This window comes from Elephas maximus, chromosome 8 (assembly GCF_024166365.1).
Source record: "Elephas maximus indicus isolate mEleMax1 chromosome 8, mEleMax1 primary haplotype, whole genome shotgun sequence".
NCBI lineage: Eukaryota > Metazoa > Chordata > Mammalia > Proboscidea > Elephantidae > Elephas > Elephas maximus.
Genome location: NC_064826.1, coordinates 72,095,408 through 72,111,918, shown reverse-complemented (window position 1 = coordinate 72,111,918; position 16,511 = coordinate 72,095,408). Strand labels below are relative to the sequence as shown.

Genomic DNA, 16,511 nt, shown 5'->3' with positions numbered 1-16,511 from the left:
TAGGTAGTGTTTTTCCAGGAATTCATCCATTTCTTCTAGGTTTTCAAATTTGTTAGAGTACAATTTTTCATAATAATCTGAAATGATTCTTTTAATTTCATTTGGTTCTGTTGTGATGTGGTCCTTCTCGTTTCTTATTCGGGTTATTTGTTTCCTTTCCTGTATTTCTTTAGTCAGTCTAGCCAATGGTTTATCAATTTTGTTAATTTTTTCAAAGAACCAGCTTTTGGCTCTGTTAATTCTTTCAATTGTTTTTCTGTTCTCTAATTCATTTAGTTCAGCTCTAATTTTTATTATTTGTTTTCTTCTGGTGCCTGATGGATTCTTTTGTTGCTCAGTTTCTATTTGTTCAAGTTGTAGGGACAGTTCTCTGATTTTGGCTCTTTCTTCTTTTTGTATGTGTGCATTTATTGATATAAATTGGCCTCTGAGCACTGCTTTTGCTGTGTCCCGGAGGTTTTGATAGGAAGTATTTTCATTCGCGTTGCTTTCTATGAATTTCCTTATTCCCTCCTTGATGTCTTCTATAACCCAGTCTTTTTTCAGGAGGGTATTGTTCATTTTCCAAGTATTTGATTTCTTTTCCCTAGTTTTTCTGTTATTGATCTCTAGTTTTATTGCCTTGTGGTCTGAGAAGATGCTTTGTAATATTTCGATGTTTTGGACTCTGCAAAGGTTTGTTTTATGACCTAATATGTGGTCTATTCTAGAGAATGTTCCATGTGCGCTAGAAAAAAAAGTATATTTTGCAGCAGTTGGGTGGAGGGTTCTGTATAAGTCAATGAGGTCAAGTTGGTTGATTGTTGTAATTAGATCTTCCGTGTCTCTGTTGAGCTTCTTACTGGATGTCCTGTCCTTCTCCGAAAGTGGTGTGTTGAAGTCTCCTACTATAATTGTGGAGGTATCTATCTCGCTTTTCAATTCTGTTAAAATTTGATTTATGTATCTTGCAGCCCTGTCATTGGGTGCGTAAATATTTAATATGGTTATGTCTTCCTGATCAATTGTCCCTTTTATCATTATATAGTGTCCTTCTTTATCCTTTGTGGTGGATTTTAGTCTAAAGTCTATTTTGTCAGAAATTAATATTGCTACTCCTCTTCTTTTTTGCTTATTGTTTGCTTGATATACTTTTTTCCATCCTTTGAGTTTTAGTTTGTTTGTGTCTCTAAGTCTAAGGTGTGTCTCTTGTAGGCAGCATATAGATGGATCGTGTTTCTTTATCCAGTCTGTGACTCTCTGTCTCTTTATTGGTGCATTTAGTCCATTTACATTCAGCGTAATTATAGATAAATAAGTTTTTAGTGCTGTCATTTTGATGCCTTTTTATGTGTGTTGTTGACAATTTCATTTTTCCACATACTTTTTTGTGCTGAGGCGTTTTTCTTAGTAAATTGTGAGATCCTCATTTTCATAGTGCTTGACTTTATGTTAGTTGAGTCGTTACGTTTTTCTTGGCTTTTATCTTGAGTTATAGAGTTGTTATACCTTTTTGTGGTTACCTTATTATTTACCCCTATTTTTCTAAGTAAAAACCTAACTTGTATTGTTCTATATCGCCTTGTATCACTCTCCATATGGCAGTTCAATGCCTCCTGTATTTAGTCCCTCTTTTTGATTATTGTGATCTTTTACCTATTGACTTCCATGATTCCCTGTTATGTGTATTTTTTTTTTTTAATTAATCTTAATTTGTTTGTTTTTGTGATTTCCCTATTTGAGTTGATATCAGGACGTTCTGTTTTGTGACCTGGTGTTGTGCTGATATCTGATATTGGTTCTCTGACCAAACAATATCCTTTAGTATTTCTTGTAGCTTTGGTTTGGTTTTTGCAAATTCTCTAAACTTGTGTTTGTCTGTAAATATCTTAATTTCGCCTTCATATTTCAGAGAGAGTTTTGCTGGATATATGATCCTTGGCTGGCAGTTTTTCTCCTTCAGTGTTCTGTATATGTCGTCCCATTCCCTTCTTGCCTGCATGGTTTCTGCTGAGTAGTCAGAACATATTCTTATTGATTCTCCCTTGAAGGAAACCTTTCTTTTCTCCCTGGCTGCTTTTAAAATTTTCTCTTTATCTTTGGTTTTGGTGAGTTTGATGATAATATGTCTTGGTGTTTTTCTTTTTGGATCAATCTTAAATGGGGTTCGATGAGCATCTTGGATAGATATCCTTTCGTCTTTCATGATGTCAGGGAAGTTTTCTGTCAGGAGTTCTTCAACTATTTTCTCTGTTTTCTGTCCCCCCTACCTGTTCTGGGACTCCAATCACCCGCAGGTTATCCTTCTTGATAGAGTCCCACATAATTCTTAGGGTTTCTTCATTTTTTTAAATTCTTTTATCTGATTTTTTTTCAGCTATGTTGGAGTTGATTCCCTGGTCCTCCAGATGTCCCAGTCTGCATTCTAATTGCTCGAGTCTGCTCCTCTGACTTCCTAGTGCGTTGTCTAATTCTGTAATTTTATTGTTAATCTTTTGGATTTCTACATGTTGTCTCTCTATGGATTCTTGCAACTTATTAATTTTTCCAGTATGTTCTTGAATAATCTTTTTGAGTTCTTCAAGAGTTTTATCAGTGTGTTCCTTGGCTTTTTCTGCAGTTATCCTAATTTCATTTGTGATGTCATTAAGCATTCTGTAAAGTAGTTTTTTATATTCTGTATCTGATAATTCCAAGATTGTATCTTCATTTGGGAAAGATTTTGATTCTTTTGTTTGGGGGGTTGGAGAAGCTGTCATGGTCTGCTTCTTTAAGTGGTTTGATATGGATTGTTGTCTCCGAGCCATCACTGGGAAGCTAGTTTTTCCAGAAAATCCACTAAAAAAAAAATGCAGTCAGATCCCTATCAGAGTTCTCCCTCTGGCTCAGGCTATTCAGATGTTAATGAAGCCGCCTGGGGAGGGTGGGGGAGGGAACAGAGAGATAGGAGAGTAGCACCTCAGAATATAGCCAGAGTTGCTTGTCTTGCTTGGAATGACTATTATATCTGAGATTCCCGCGGGCACGTCGCCTATGTGTGCTGGCTGTGTGGAGATTGCCCCCGGGGGGTCTGGCCCGCTGGAGTCACGGTCAGATCCTCCGCTTCCAGCCCCACGCCCAGCGTCAAGGCTCCCCTACTGGGACGGTGCACTCTCGACTCCAAAAGCAGTCGCTGCCTCCCGGGGACTTCTCGTCCCTCCAGCCACGTGGCCGTGCCGCCCCCGAGAACCAGTTGGGCCTCCTCCCGGGGTTAGTTCAGATGGGTTGAGCAGCTCCCTGTGCTCGTGCCGTGACCGAGTGTCCCGGCTGGGACGCTGTTCTCCCCGCTCCAATACCAGTCGCTGCCTCCCGGGGACTTCTTCTACCGGCTGCGTCCCACACCGCCCGCAGGACCCAGCTGGGCCCCTTCCCGGGGTTAGTTCAGGGGGGTGGAGCAACTCTCCGTGTTTATGCCGTACCTGCGTCCAGTCCAAATCCCTGCAGGACGGTTCCCCTGCTCGGACGTTGCTCTTTCTGCTCCAAGACCAGTCATTGCCTCCCGGGGACTTCTCCTACCGGCTGCGTCCCACGCCGCCCGTGGAACCGGCTGGTCCCCCTCCCGGGGTTAGTTCAGGGGGGTGGAGCAGCTCTCTGTGCTTGTACCGTACCTGACTGGTACGCTGGCTCCAGGCTCTGGAAACAATCACTGCTTCCCCGTATTAGTTCGTTCTCCGTCTCTAAATCTGAGTTTGTTGTTCAGGGTTCGTAGATTGTTATGTATGTGATTGATTCACTTGTTTTTCCGTGTCTTTGTTGTAAGAGGGATCTGAGGTAGCATCTGCCTAGTCCGCCATCTTGGCTCCGCCTTCCGAAATAAATAATTTTAATGTTTCACAGTGAAATGATTTCCAATTATTTCACCTTTACCATATGAACAGTCTGTCATATGTTTGTATTACTTACAAAGCCCATTGCCAATGTGAGTTTTTTAGAACCTGCGTCTGATTTTTAAAAGTGTGTTAGTTAAAATTGTAAATGTTAAATTAGAGAAGAAAGTGAATATATGCTTTAATCTAAGATATTATTCCCAAGAGTTATTTTGGTATAAACTGTAGCCATCCACACTGATGCTGAAATTTTCTGAGGAAGTCTACAAGTACTTAGCAAATACGAAGAGATATGCCAGAATACTTATATAAAACAAATAAGTATAAATAAAATTAAAACTAAAACAGCATCTCATTGTAGTTTTATACATTACCCTGGTCATCTTGCTATGACAATTCGTTGCCCAGTGCTGATTTATAATTTTTCGCACATTGAATACATGAATTTGGATAAAACATTAGAATGTAGGAGTTTGAATAGATACATAGCATTTTGGCTTCCCTAGGTTGTCAGGTTACTAATTCTTAGTATATAATTGCTAAAGAATATCATTTGGAAACGTGAAAGACAATGATTTTTTTTTCCTCATTTTTCACAAACCCGTGAGGACCATCATAGATAAAAGTCAAGCTGGATTTTGTCATTCCTGATTTGCAGCCTTGGGCATATAATGCACATTTCAGCTGAGTCAATTCTGACTCATAGTGACCCTATAGGATGGAGTAGAACTGCCCTATAGGGTTTACAAGGAGAGGCTGGTGGATTCGAACTGCTGACCTTTTGGTTAGCAGCCGAACTCTTAACCACTGTTCCACCAGGGCTCCAAAGAATATCCTTTGAGAACTTGAAAACCAATGATTTTTTTTTTCATTTTTTCTCAAACCCGTGAGGACCATCATAGATAAAAGTCAAGCTAGATGCTTTCATTCCTGGTTTTCAGTAGGAGAGGTTTTTAAGGTCAATTTTGAGATGAATCCAGATGTTTCAAATAGAATGCCAGAGTTGCTCAATCTCCCAGCTGTAAATCAGAACCAACCAATATTTGCCTTGTGTTTTCAAAATGAATGGTTTAATCCATCAGCAGTGCACCTTTCAAAAACACTATTTGGTAATTGTAAAGGTTGTTGGAAACTGCATTATCTGTACACTCATAACTCAAATGAATGAGGTGATTGGATCTATCTCAAAGAGAATATGTCCACTGCTTGCCACTTTTATCTTGCTGGTGCTTTATATTCATTCCAACCTAAAAGCAGCAGTCAGATCAGATATAGTATACAAAAAATATGATCAGAAGTCAGGGGTTTGATTTTTCCATGTGTTAAAATCCGTGTTGAACTGTTAAAAGTTTTAACACTGTTAATTGCGATGTCATTTACTTTTTTCCAGAATTCTTCAGAAATCATAAATTGCTACAAGATGCCATCAGTTTATTTGGCATTAAAACGCTTCAAATGTTTCTCTATCTCTCTGTTCCTCATGATTATTTGGTGTTAATTGCCCTCAAAAACGATCTTAGCAGAGAAGGCCGGGGAATGCTTATCTAGCAGTTCCCTAGTAGCATTAAGGATTTTAATGGTGCTAGATAAACATGGCAGGCAATTATTGAATGTTGTTACACATCGGAAAATAAAAACGGGATACTCAGGAGTATACTCTTTTGCAGTTTTGTCTTTATCTCAGCGCCTAATTTGTATCTTTTAACAGTTTAGTAGATTTGAGTTTTATCTGAGAGATGTTCTCTGGAATATGCTATTGGAAAATCAGACATAAAAGTTGTTTATATTTTCAGCAAAACAAAAAAAAGAAAGAAAAATTTTTTGTATTTCCTTCCTTAATAATATAATGTGACTCAGTCTGACATGTTACATCTCAGTAATGCCATAATAATTCAACAGACAAAATGGAAAGAACTTCAACTTATTCATTTCTCTATGAAGTAGTGGCATGAAAGATCATGTGATTCTATTTTCAATTATAGTTACTGCATAATAAAGAATTAGAGGTTTGCTCTTGACAGCCATTGTGCATTTAAGCAAGAGGGAAGAACGGTACTCTTCTAGAAATATTCCAATATTTGTATTATCTTTTGAAATACTGGCATTCTTTTGCCAAAGCCACTGATAATATTCAGAATTTTTTTTTAATTCATGAACTTTTACAAATATTATTAAATAATGAGGTCACAGAATGGCATTAATTTGGAAATGATGTTAGACATTTTTATAGTTTGACTGTATTTATGAAACTCTTACTATTAAATACAAAACAAATTTTTATTGGCCCCAGTCAGAAAATCATGACTTAGGCATCTCATACTATTTGATATAAATTGATTTACCAGCTGTGTTGTAGGAAGAGAATGCGGAATCTGAAATATATCTGGCTTCAAAACAGGGAGAGAGAAGGAACTTGTTTCTCTCCCTCGAACCATAATTAAAGTACCAGGTTTAAGTAGATCATTGCAATGTATTTGAAGAATAGCTGTGTTTAAAAAAAAAATAACTACTACTACAAAGTACTACTTCAATCCTTTATTTGACTTTCCTCTGGATTGTTAGCAATTGTCCAGAAGCCTTCTCCAATGTCAGAGGTGCATTCAAAAGTAAGCACTGGCGTCTTTTCTCCATCCCCACAGTTTCATAAGTGACAGAATGACAGCTAGCATTTCTATCCTCCAAAAGCATGTCTGAGAATTCTCACCATTTGAAGACTCTTTCATTGTATCCTGGTCTTCATACTAAGTATGTGATCTCACTTAAAAAAAAAAAATACATTTCATACTTCAGTTACAATTAAACCAAAAAAAAACCTAAATCCGTTGCTATCGGGTTGATTCCAACTCATAGCAACCCTATAGGACAGAGCGCAACTGTCCCATATGGTTTCCAAGGAGTGCCTGGTGGATTCAAACTATCAACCTTTTGGTTAGCAGCCATAGCTCTTAACCACTACGCCACCAGGGTTTCCCCAGTTATAATTAGGTGATATAATATTCATACCACTCATATCACTCCTAGGAATACATCTTGCAGAAATGAATATGCATGTTCACCAAAAGACATGTTTTAGAATGTGCATAGCAATGTGGGTAATAATTGTCCCAAACTGAAAACTACTCAAATGCTCATCAACAATAGAATGAATGAATAAGCCATAGCATATTCACACGGTAGAATACTACACATGAATAGGAGTGGACAGTCTTCAATGGCATGCAGCAATATGGATGAATATCACATCACAATGTTGAGTGAAGGAAGGCTAGAACAAACAAGTATACATGGTGTGATTCCATTTGTATAATTTTTAAAATTAAAATTACATCTTGAGAAGCGAGGATAGTGATTGCCCTTGTGAGAAGGGGGAGTGATTGTAGAAACACAAAGGAGGGTTCTGGGGTGTTGGTTTCATAGATGTGTTCAGTATGTGAATATTCACTGAACTTTATACTTTAGAAAGGTATACTTTTGTTGTTGTTAGCTGCCATCATTGTGATCTCATGCACAATGGAATGAGATGCTGCCTGGTCTTGCACCATTCTATGATTGGTTGTGATCCATAAGGTTTTTATTGGCTGATGTTCTGAAGTAGATCACCAGACCTTTCTTCCTAGTCCATCTTAGTCTGGAAGTTCTGCTGAAACCTGTTCAGCATCATAACAACATGCAAGCTTCCACTGACAGATGGGTGGTGGTTGCACATGAGTTGCACTGGCCAGAAATCAAACCCAGTTTTCCTGTCGGAAGGTAAGAGCTCTCACACTGAACTGCCATTGTTCTCCCTTTTTGTGAATTGTTGTTGTGTGCCATGGAATCAATTCCGACTCATAGCACCCTATAGAACAGAGTAACTGCCACCATAGGGTTTCCTACGCTGTAATCTTTAAGGCAGCAAATCACCAAGTCTTTTTTCAGGCAGAGCTGTTCATAGATTCAAACCACTGACCTTTCAGTTAGCAGTTGAGTGCTAAGCTTAAAAGCAGGTAGTGCATATCTTTGACAAAAGTGTAAGAGATAATATGTGGGAAAAAATACCACAAATTCACTGCTCTTCCAGATTTTATTGGTTCTACCTGTGTCTTATTAGAGTTTTCCCTAACCTAGGTCCTACACACTTGCATACACAAAAAAGTACAGTTAAACTGGGGAAGCCAAATAAGATTAATGGATTATATTAATGCCAATATCCTGGTTGAAATTATACTACAGTTACCATTGAGGAAAACTGGGAAAAGTGTACAAGGGACCTCTCCATTATTTCTTATAATTGCATTCAATTTACAATTGTCTCAATAAAAAGGTCAATTATAAAAGTGTGGGAGCTGAATAAACTCAAGAAGATATATTAATCCCCCTCCACACACACACACAAAAACTGTATCAGAATATCCAGCGGGAGGGCACGTTTCCCAGGTAATTTTATGATGAGGTAAGCCTGGGAACTACTATATAATAAATTGCCTAGAATTTTAGCACTACTTCAATCCAGGACTGTTTGGGCACAAGTTTACAGAATTCACTTGCCATTTTAATTTAAATGGCATTGGATTTCCCCATGATAAAAGAAGTCGATGCTTACTTATTGGTTCTCTTTTAAATTTACCTATAATAAAAAGAAGAAAATACTTAGGAAATAAATTTAACAAAACAAATGTGAGCTTTTTACACTGAAAATTACAAAACATCATTGAAGGAAATTAGACAGGACACAACTAAATGGGAAGACATCCCATGTACATGAATTGTTAAGATGACAGTACATTTAACCAAACTGATGAACAGGTTGAATACAATAAAAAAACCCAGTGCCATCAAGTCGATCCCAACTCATAGCAACCCTATAGGACAGAGTAGAACTGCCCCATAGAGTTTCCAAGGAGCGCCTGGAGGATTTGAACTGCTGACCCTTTGGTTAGCAGCTGTAGCACTTAACCACTACGCCACCAGGATTTCCTTCAACACAATACCTGGATTCAATCAAAATCCCAGCTGCCTTTTCTGAAGAAATTGACAAGCTTGCCCTAAAATGCATGTGGAAATGCAAGGGACCCAGACGCATCAAAATTATCTTGAAAAAGAACAAAGTTCTAGGACTCATTCGTCCTGATTTCAAAACTCACTACAATGTTACAGTGACTGAAGCAATATGGTACTGACATAAGGACAGACATACAGATCAATGCAATGGAGTTGAGAGACCAGAAGTAGACCCTTATGTGTGTGGTCAGCTGATTTTCAACAAGCGTGCAAAAAACAACTCAATAGAGGTAGAGTAGTCTTTTGAACAAATGATTCTGGGACAACTGGATATCAACAAGCAGAAGAATGAAGCTGGGCCCTATCTTATACCATATAAAAAAATTAACTCAGAGTGGATCACAGACTTAAATGTAAGAACTAAAACTAAAATTCTTAGAATAAAACATAGGTGTCAGTTCTTGTGACATTGAATTAGGTAATGGTTTCTTAGACATGACACCAAAGCACAAGCAACCAAAGAAAAAATAGATAAATTGGACTTAAAATTTTAAAACTATTGTGTTTCAAAGAACACTATCAAAAAAGTGAAAAGAAAACTCGAAGAATGAGAGAAAATATTTGCAAATCATATACCTGATGAGGGGCTTGTATCCAGGATATATAAACAGCTCTTAAAACTCAACAATAAAAAGAAAAATAACCCAATTAAAATGTTGGCAATGGATTCAAATAGACATTTCTCCAAAGAAGACGTACAAATGGCAATACAGTAAGTTCATGAAAAGATGATCCATGTCATTAATCATTAGGGAAATGCAATTCAAAACCACAATGTGATTTTATTTCACACACACCAGGATGGCTGAAATCAACCAGTCAGGTAATAAAATGTGCTGGCAAGGATGTGGAGACGTTGGAATGCTCATACACTGTTGGTGGGAAAGTAAAATGGTGCAGCTGCTTCAGAAAACAGTTTGGCAGTTTCTCAAATGGTTAAGCTATAATTACCATAAAGGAAAAGAAAAAAAAAACATTGCTGTCCAGTGGATTCTGACTCATAGCAAGTCTATTGGACAGAGTAGAACTTCCCCATGGGGTTTCCAAGGAGCAGCTGCTGGATTTGAACTGCTGACCTTTTGGTTAGCAGCCATAGCTCTTAAGCACTGTGCCACCAGGGCTCCATAGTTACCATATGACCAAGCAATTCTATTCCTAGCATATACTCAAGAGATATGAAAACATATGGTCACAGAAAAACTTGTGCACAAATGTTCATAGCAGCATTATTCATACTAGTCAAAAAGTAGGAACAACCCACATATCCATGAACTTATGACTGAGTAAACAAAATGGGGTTTATTATTAGTTTTTTTTAGCAAGAAAAAGGAATGAAGTATTGGTACATACTCCAACATGGAAGAACCTTGAAAACATTACGCTAAGGGAAAGAAACCAGTCACAAAAGAACAAATAATGTATGATTCCATTTATATAAAATGTCCAGAGACATTTCCTATGATGAAATCCATAGAAATCAAAAGTAAATTAGTGGTGACCATGGGCTGAGGAGAGGGGAGAATGGCGAATGACTGCTAATGGGCATGGCACTTCATTTGAGGTGATAAAAATATTGTAAAATTGGATATGGTAGTTGCATAACTATGAATATACCAAAAACCACTGTATCATACACTTTGAAAGGGTGACTTTTATGGTATATGAATTATACCTCAATATTTTTTAATCTATTCAAGTTCCCTGTTACAAAATGTTTATATTATAATTGTTTTTAAAATCGAACCTCTGCTGTTGATATTAAATGCTAGAGCAGAGTATTACCTTGTCTCGGAATGACCTTTCTCAACAGTAAAGGTGTTTTAGAGAACCACCAGGTATTTGACTCTTGACCAGAGGAAGTTTGCTTTTTGCTACACGTTTGCCTTGAGAAAAATGGTGATAAACTGATATTCTTGAATGCAAATTGGTAGTGACAGCCCGTTCAAAGATAACGTGCCAATTTCATAAAAGAAATCTGTAGACTATTAGTGTAACTGGCTGTGGAATTTGATGAAATGAGTCCTGAACAAGCCCTCAGAAAGCCTTTTCCCATCCCTTATTGTGTGACCTTGGACTAGTCAGTTATCTTTCCACAATTGTTTTCTTATCTGTCCAGTAGACTATCAATTCCTACTCAACACATTCATAAGATTTTCAAGAGAATCAAATGAGTACAAGATGTGAAGGTGTTTTGAAATTGACAGCACTATGAAAATATGAGGCATTATTTAACATCCTTCATCAGATTCGATTTTCAAAGAAGGGTAAACATAAGGTGCTAAGTTAAATGATTCCTTTTGGATTTTGATTGAGAGGGACTGGCTTTTCTTCTTGAGGAAAAATGTTGCATAGATGCAGAAACCTGAACTCGTTTGACATTAACAGATAGGGTTTTATAGAAAACTGTGTTGTAATTTTTTTTTAATGTATCTTTCTGGCAGCATGAGAAGGATATGGAAGCAGACAGGTTATTGTCAATTAAAACACGAGCTGTCAGAAAGTCAGAAATGTTGAAATATGGTGAGCATGAATCCTAAGCAGATCTTATGGCAGCTGCTCAGCTGTTATTTTAACAGAGTCGCTATATGTATGTGTCATTTTCCTGCAGAATTTAATTTGAGTCCCTAACAAAGGAGACATCCATGCATTTGCATGCTGTTATTAAGTCAAACTTAGACCTTCTAAATGAGCTGGAGTGTTGGGCAGTGTTGGAAGAGTGACATGTGGAGGTGATGTTCTTTCTCTCATTGTCACCCACTCAGGTTACATTGAAGAGGCCTGCATCATCCCCTGCCCCTCAGACTGCAAACTCAGTGAGTGGTCCAACTGGTCTCGATGCAGTAAGTCGTGTGGGAGTGGTGTGAAGGTTCGGTCTAAATGGCTACGTGAAAAACCATATAATGGCGGAAGGCCCTGTCCCAAACTGGACCATGTCAACCAGGTATTTCGTATTATTGAGAATATTAAAATATTGTTTAGATTCACAGTGATCTGTTTTCTTCTCCAAAGTTATGAGTAAATTATGGCTCCTGAGTAAGACATTCAGCCCATTTTAAGTTTAAAATACCTGAGTGAATACATGTATATTATTAAAATGCTGAACCAAATTTATTACTTCTGTATTCTCAGGAGATGTAGTAACCTATGTGTATATATATATATATATATATATATATATATATATATATATATATATATATATAATTTAGCAACATATATATATTTAATAACCTATATATGTATATGTGGAAACCCTGGTGGCATAGTGGTTAAGTGCTAGGGCTGCTAACCAAAGGGTTGGCAGTTTGAATCCACCAGATGCTCCTTGGAAACTCTATGGGGCAGTTCTACTCTGTCCTGTAGGGTCGCTATGAGTTGGAATCGAGTTGATGGCACTGGGTTCTGGGTATATGTATATGTATGTATAGGTGGTTTATCTACTCTGTCCTGTAGGGTCGCTATGAGTTGGAATCGACTTGATGGCACTGGGTTCTGGGTATATGTATATGTATATGTATGTATAGGTGGTTTATCTAAGCCTGTATATATATATACACACACACACACACACACATATATATATATATATATCACCCGCTGCTGTTAAGTCGATTCCAACTCACAGCAACCCTATAGGACAGAGTAGAACTGCCCCGTAGAGTTTCCAAGGAGTGCCTCGTGGATTTGAACTGCTGACCTTTTTGGTTAGCAGCCACAGCACTTAAAGCACTACGCCACCAGGGTTTCCATATTTATAAAACCAAAAAAACCACACTTGTTGCCGTCAAGTCAATTCTGACTCAAAGAGTCCTCTGACTGCAGAACAGAATAGAACTCCCCCATAGAGTTTAGAGTTACCAAGTGGTGGATTTGAACTGCTGACCTTTTGCTACACACACACACACACACACACACACACACACACACACTAAATCTCCTGAGAATACAGAGATAACAAGTCCGGTTTAGGATTTCATAATATATGTATATATAAACATAATTCAGTGGAAATAAAAATGACACCTACCTTTGAAATAATGTCTAAGTATTTAATCTGTCATAAAATTGTATCCAACTTGTTTGCTGAGATCAAGGTTGTATCACTCTTAAGAGTTCCACTAGACTCTCAGAAAAGACATTCCAATTACCAACCACTGATACCAAGTTTAAATTAAAGCTGGAGAAAGTACATGGGTTTGGTTCTAAAATTAGAAGGTATATATATTTATTTCAACTTGCTTGATATAAAATAAGTGTGAGAAAAAATTTAAAATGCCCTCAGATTCACTGTAAGCAGGATATCAATTTAGTTGTTGGCCTCTTCTATTTTATTTGGAACTTTATTTGACTTTGGATGCATGGTTCATTAGTCACTGTTAATAGTTATTCCTGTTTTGTTGGAGAAAAAAAGTAGAAAGGCTAATAGAGGGAATTTTGACTAATTTAAATGTAATAAAATATGTATCGGACAGTTATCACCTTTGGCCTACAAGTGAATTAACAAAGAAAGAATTTCAATACTAAGTGTAAACATTAAGATGTGTATTTAAATCTAAGTTGCAATCAAATGAGTCAAGCCCTTAATTAAGTATATAGATATATTACATGCATAAAATAAACCCATTGCCATCGAGTCGATTTCGACTTATAATGACCCTATAGGACAGAGTAGAACTGCCCCATAGAGTTTCTAAGGAGCACATGGTGAATTTGAACCGCCAACCTTTTGGTTAGTGCGAAGCTCTTAACCACTGCACTACCAGGGTTTCCAAGCATACAAACCCAAAAAGCGGTTAAACTCGTTGCTCTCAGGTTGATTCCGACTCGTAGCGACCCTACAGGACAGAGCAAAACTGCCCCATAGAGTTTCCGAGGAGCGGCTGGTGGATTCGAACTGCCAACCTTTTCGTTAGCAGCCAAGCTCTTAACCGCTGCTCCACCAGAGCTCCTAATACATATATAGACTGCCTACTTCTAACCTCAAACACTGCTTACCAGTACACATACTTTCATTTCCCAAATTTACCTAAATTTATTCATAACGATAAAAATATATTGTAAAGAAAACGAAAAGAACTTTTTTAATAAAGGAATTAATGACAAAGAAAGTGCAAAATTAAATTCCATAGAAAGTGCCCTAAAAGAGTCCTGGTTTATCCCACGTTAATTTGCTGAATTTGCCCTTTAAATGCCACTGAGAATGGGTAATACGCTGTACTGCCGCCATCTACTGGCACTTAGGTTTCCCTGGCGTAGAAACATTTTACATTTCTATGATGCTCATGAAGAAAATTTAGCTTGATGACCCAAATTTTATAAATGTGAAACAGAATAACTGAAATGTAATGTTTATCATAGAAAAGAGAATTTCTTTAAAGGTTTTTAAAACCTTAAATTTCCAATAGTAAATTTAAATTTTAATAATGATCATCAGTCTTAAAAAATTCTACGCATACTCATACCCATTACACCATAGTGTGTATTTGAGTACATGTATATACCAGTCAAATCTGCAATTAAAAATTTGTGTTTGCTTCAGCATTACCTTTAAGAGGGCATTTCCAAAGGTTCAAAAACTTGGGCCAAGATGTCTTTGATATAAAGTTTATAATCTAAACTGTTTTTCTGTCACTCACCAACAGTGACAGAACCTGATGCAGAGTTTTATGGGGAGATTTGTGTACTTTTGTCAGCTTATTGGTGGTTTATCAAGACATTTGCAATTGAAAAGTCAAAGCTAAAAGAAAAAAATGATAGATTCTTGAACATTTGATTTTGAGTATAAATGTGCATAAAAAATAGAAACTTCTGGGGATTTTGGTATTAGTAAAATATTTAGGAAAAGTGAAGAATATGCAAAATTTTTTGTTCACATTGGTAATTGTAAGTCATGGAAATTTTTGCTACAGTATATTGTTCAATACAATAATTGGTCATCTGTTTACTTAAAAATAGTCTGCAAGATTTCCTTTTTCATTTACTGTGAAATACGGATTGATGAATTGGTTTGGATAGATAGGTAGGTAGTGTTGGGTCATAAGTTATTTGCAGCCAGTTATCGATTCTCTGCAATATGTATTTCCAGTTCTGCTCAGTTATCTAAGACTTGTTCTCTTGCTCATCTAATCCTTTCCTTGGCTGTGCTGTTTTCAATATTAATTTGTGTATCTTTTCAACAATAATAGTGAACTGTTTTTTATTTCCTAAGATATAAGAAAAATGTTCTAATTCTTTACCCCAAAAAGTAGGATTTTGTATATGGATAATACTCAAAAGTTAGATTGTGAGTTCTTCTCATAATTTACTGATGTATTTATTTATTTTTGCTTTTCTCCCTTTTCTTCATTCCTGGTGATTACCACTACTCCAGGCTCAGGTAAGAATTCTTAAACCCTAAGGTTCGTAATCCAGGGTTCCCCCCAACCCTTTTTATTCCTGATTTCAGAGAATGTATTTCTTTTCCCACTACTGTCTTCTATCTTTTATAGGAAGAAAATACCACATTTTCCATAAAATTTTTGTTTTGTGGATGTTCCCTTATATTGCCTGGCATAGTCACCTGTGTTTTCTCGTCTTAATATTAGAGGCTGAGGTGAAGGTGTTGGGGAGACCAGGCTTCATTTCACCAGTCCTAAAAGGCAATGATACCCCCTATTAATGGTCTCATGCTTTTCAGAGGATGAGGTTAAGGGTGAAGATGGGCTGAAAAATGGGTGGGTAGAGATTGTTCTGAACTAATTTGTATTCTTTCAAAGGTAGGAGATTAAAATGAAGGCCGTGAAAAGATTAGGAGCAATGGCATTTCCCCTTCAATTATTTACTTCCCACAAGCTGTGGGGTAGTGTTTTACCCTGTGGTATTTACTCCGATTTTAATAGAGCACCCAATAGTGAATGTGATCATTAAAGCAATAATTGTAGAGTCTTACTCCAATAGTGCATATTTTTTATTCCTATTTGGAAAAAAAAAAAAAAAAAAAAACAGTAAAAGGTCTACTTTATTCACTTTGCTTGAATTTTTAGTCCACTGAAGTTTGCACAAAAGAATGGCTCCAAAGGACTGCTTAAATTTATATTTGCTGAAATGAGTCCCATAAAACATTCACATGTTATAGTTTGTGTGTGTGTTGGACAAAATAGGAAATAGATTATTATGAAAATATTGTATAAGTCATTTTTCTTTGATAGTTGAGTTGACTCAGTTGCTGTGGATTGTGAGCAATTTATTTCCTTTATTTACTAATTCTTCTCAGTGAGAAAAGAGTATAACTGGTTCATTGTTCTAAAAATCCTGAAACCAAACATATCACCCCAAACTTGGAGCTGAAAATCCTTATGGACACCAGAGCACTGACAAAAATTTGGTTTGTTTCATGTGACCCTTGCTGCTGCTGGGCTGTAACTGAGCAACATGAGGCCTGTTTCAGATCTCTCTTCCAAGCCATGTATGATCAAAGATTAGTTTTAAGGCGGCTTTATTTCATATTATTTTTGCTTTAGTTTCATGTATGGAACACAAAAATATAAATCCTCATTACATATTTTTTGGGGAAACAGACCACATTATATGTATTTGGAAAACAGCTACTTTTACATACTCATTGAATTCATTTCTTCATTTGTCCAT

General features: G+C 36.9%; 1 protein-coding gene across 1 annotated transcript in view; it reads left to right on the top strand.

The window, feature by feature from the left end:
* Positions 1–16,511, top strand: part of THSD7A (thrombospondin type 1 domain containing 7A) — a 487,115-nt gene that overhangs the window by 429,061 nt on the left and 41,543 nt on the right. Inside the window, exons 14-15 of the mRNA XM_049894144.1 lie at positions 11,648–11,826; positions 15,256–15,261. Coding sequence (XP_049750101.1) covers positions 11,648–11,826; positions 15,256–15,261 — 185 coding nt within the window. The remainder of the gene's footprint in view (positions 1–11,647; positions 11,827–15,255; positions 15,262–16,511) is intronic.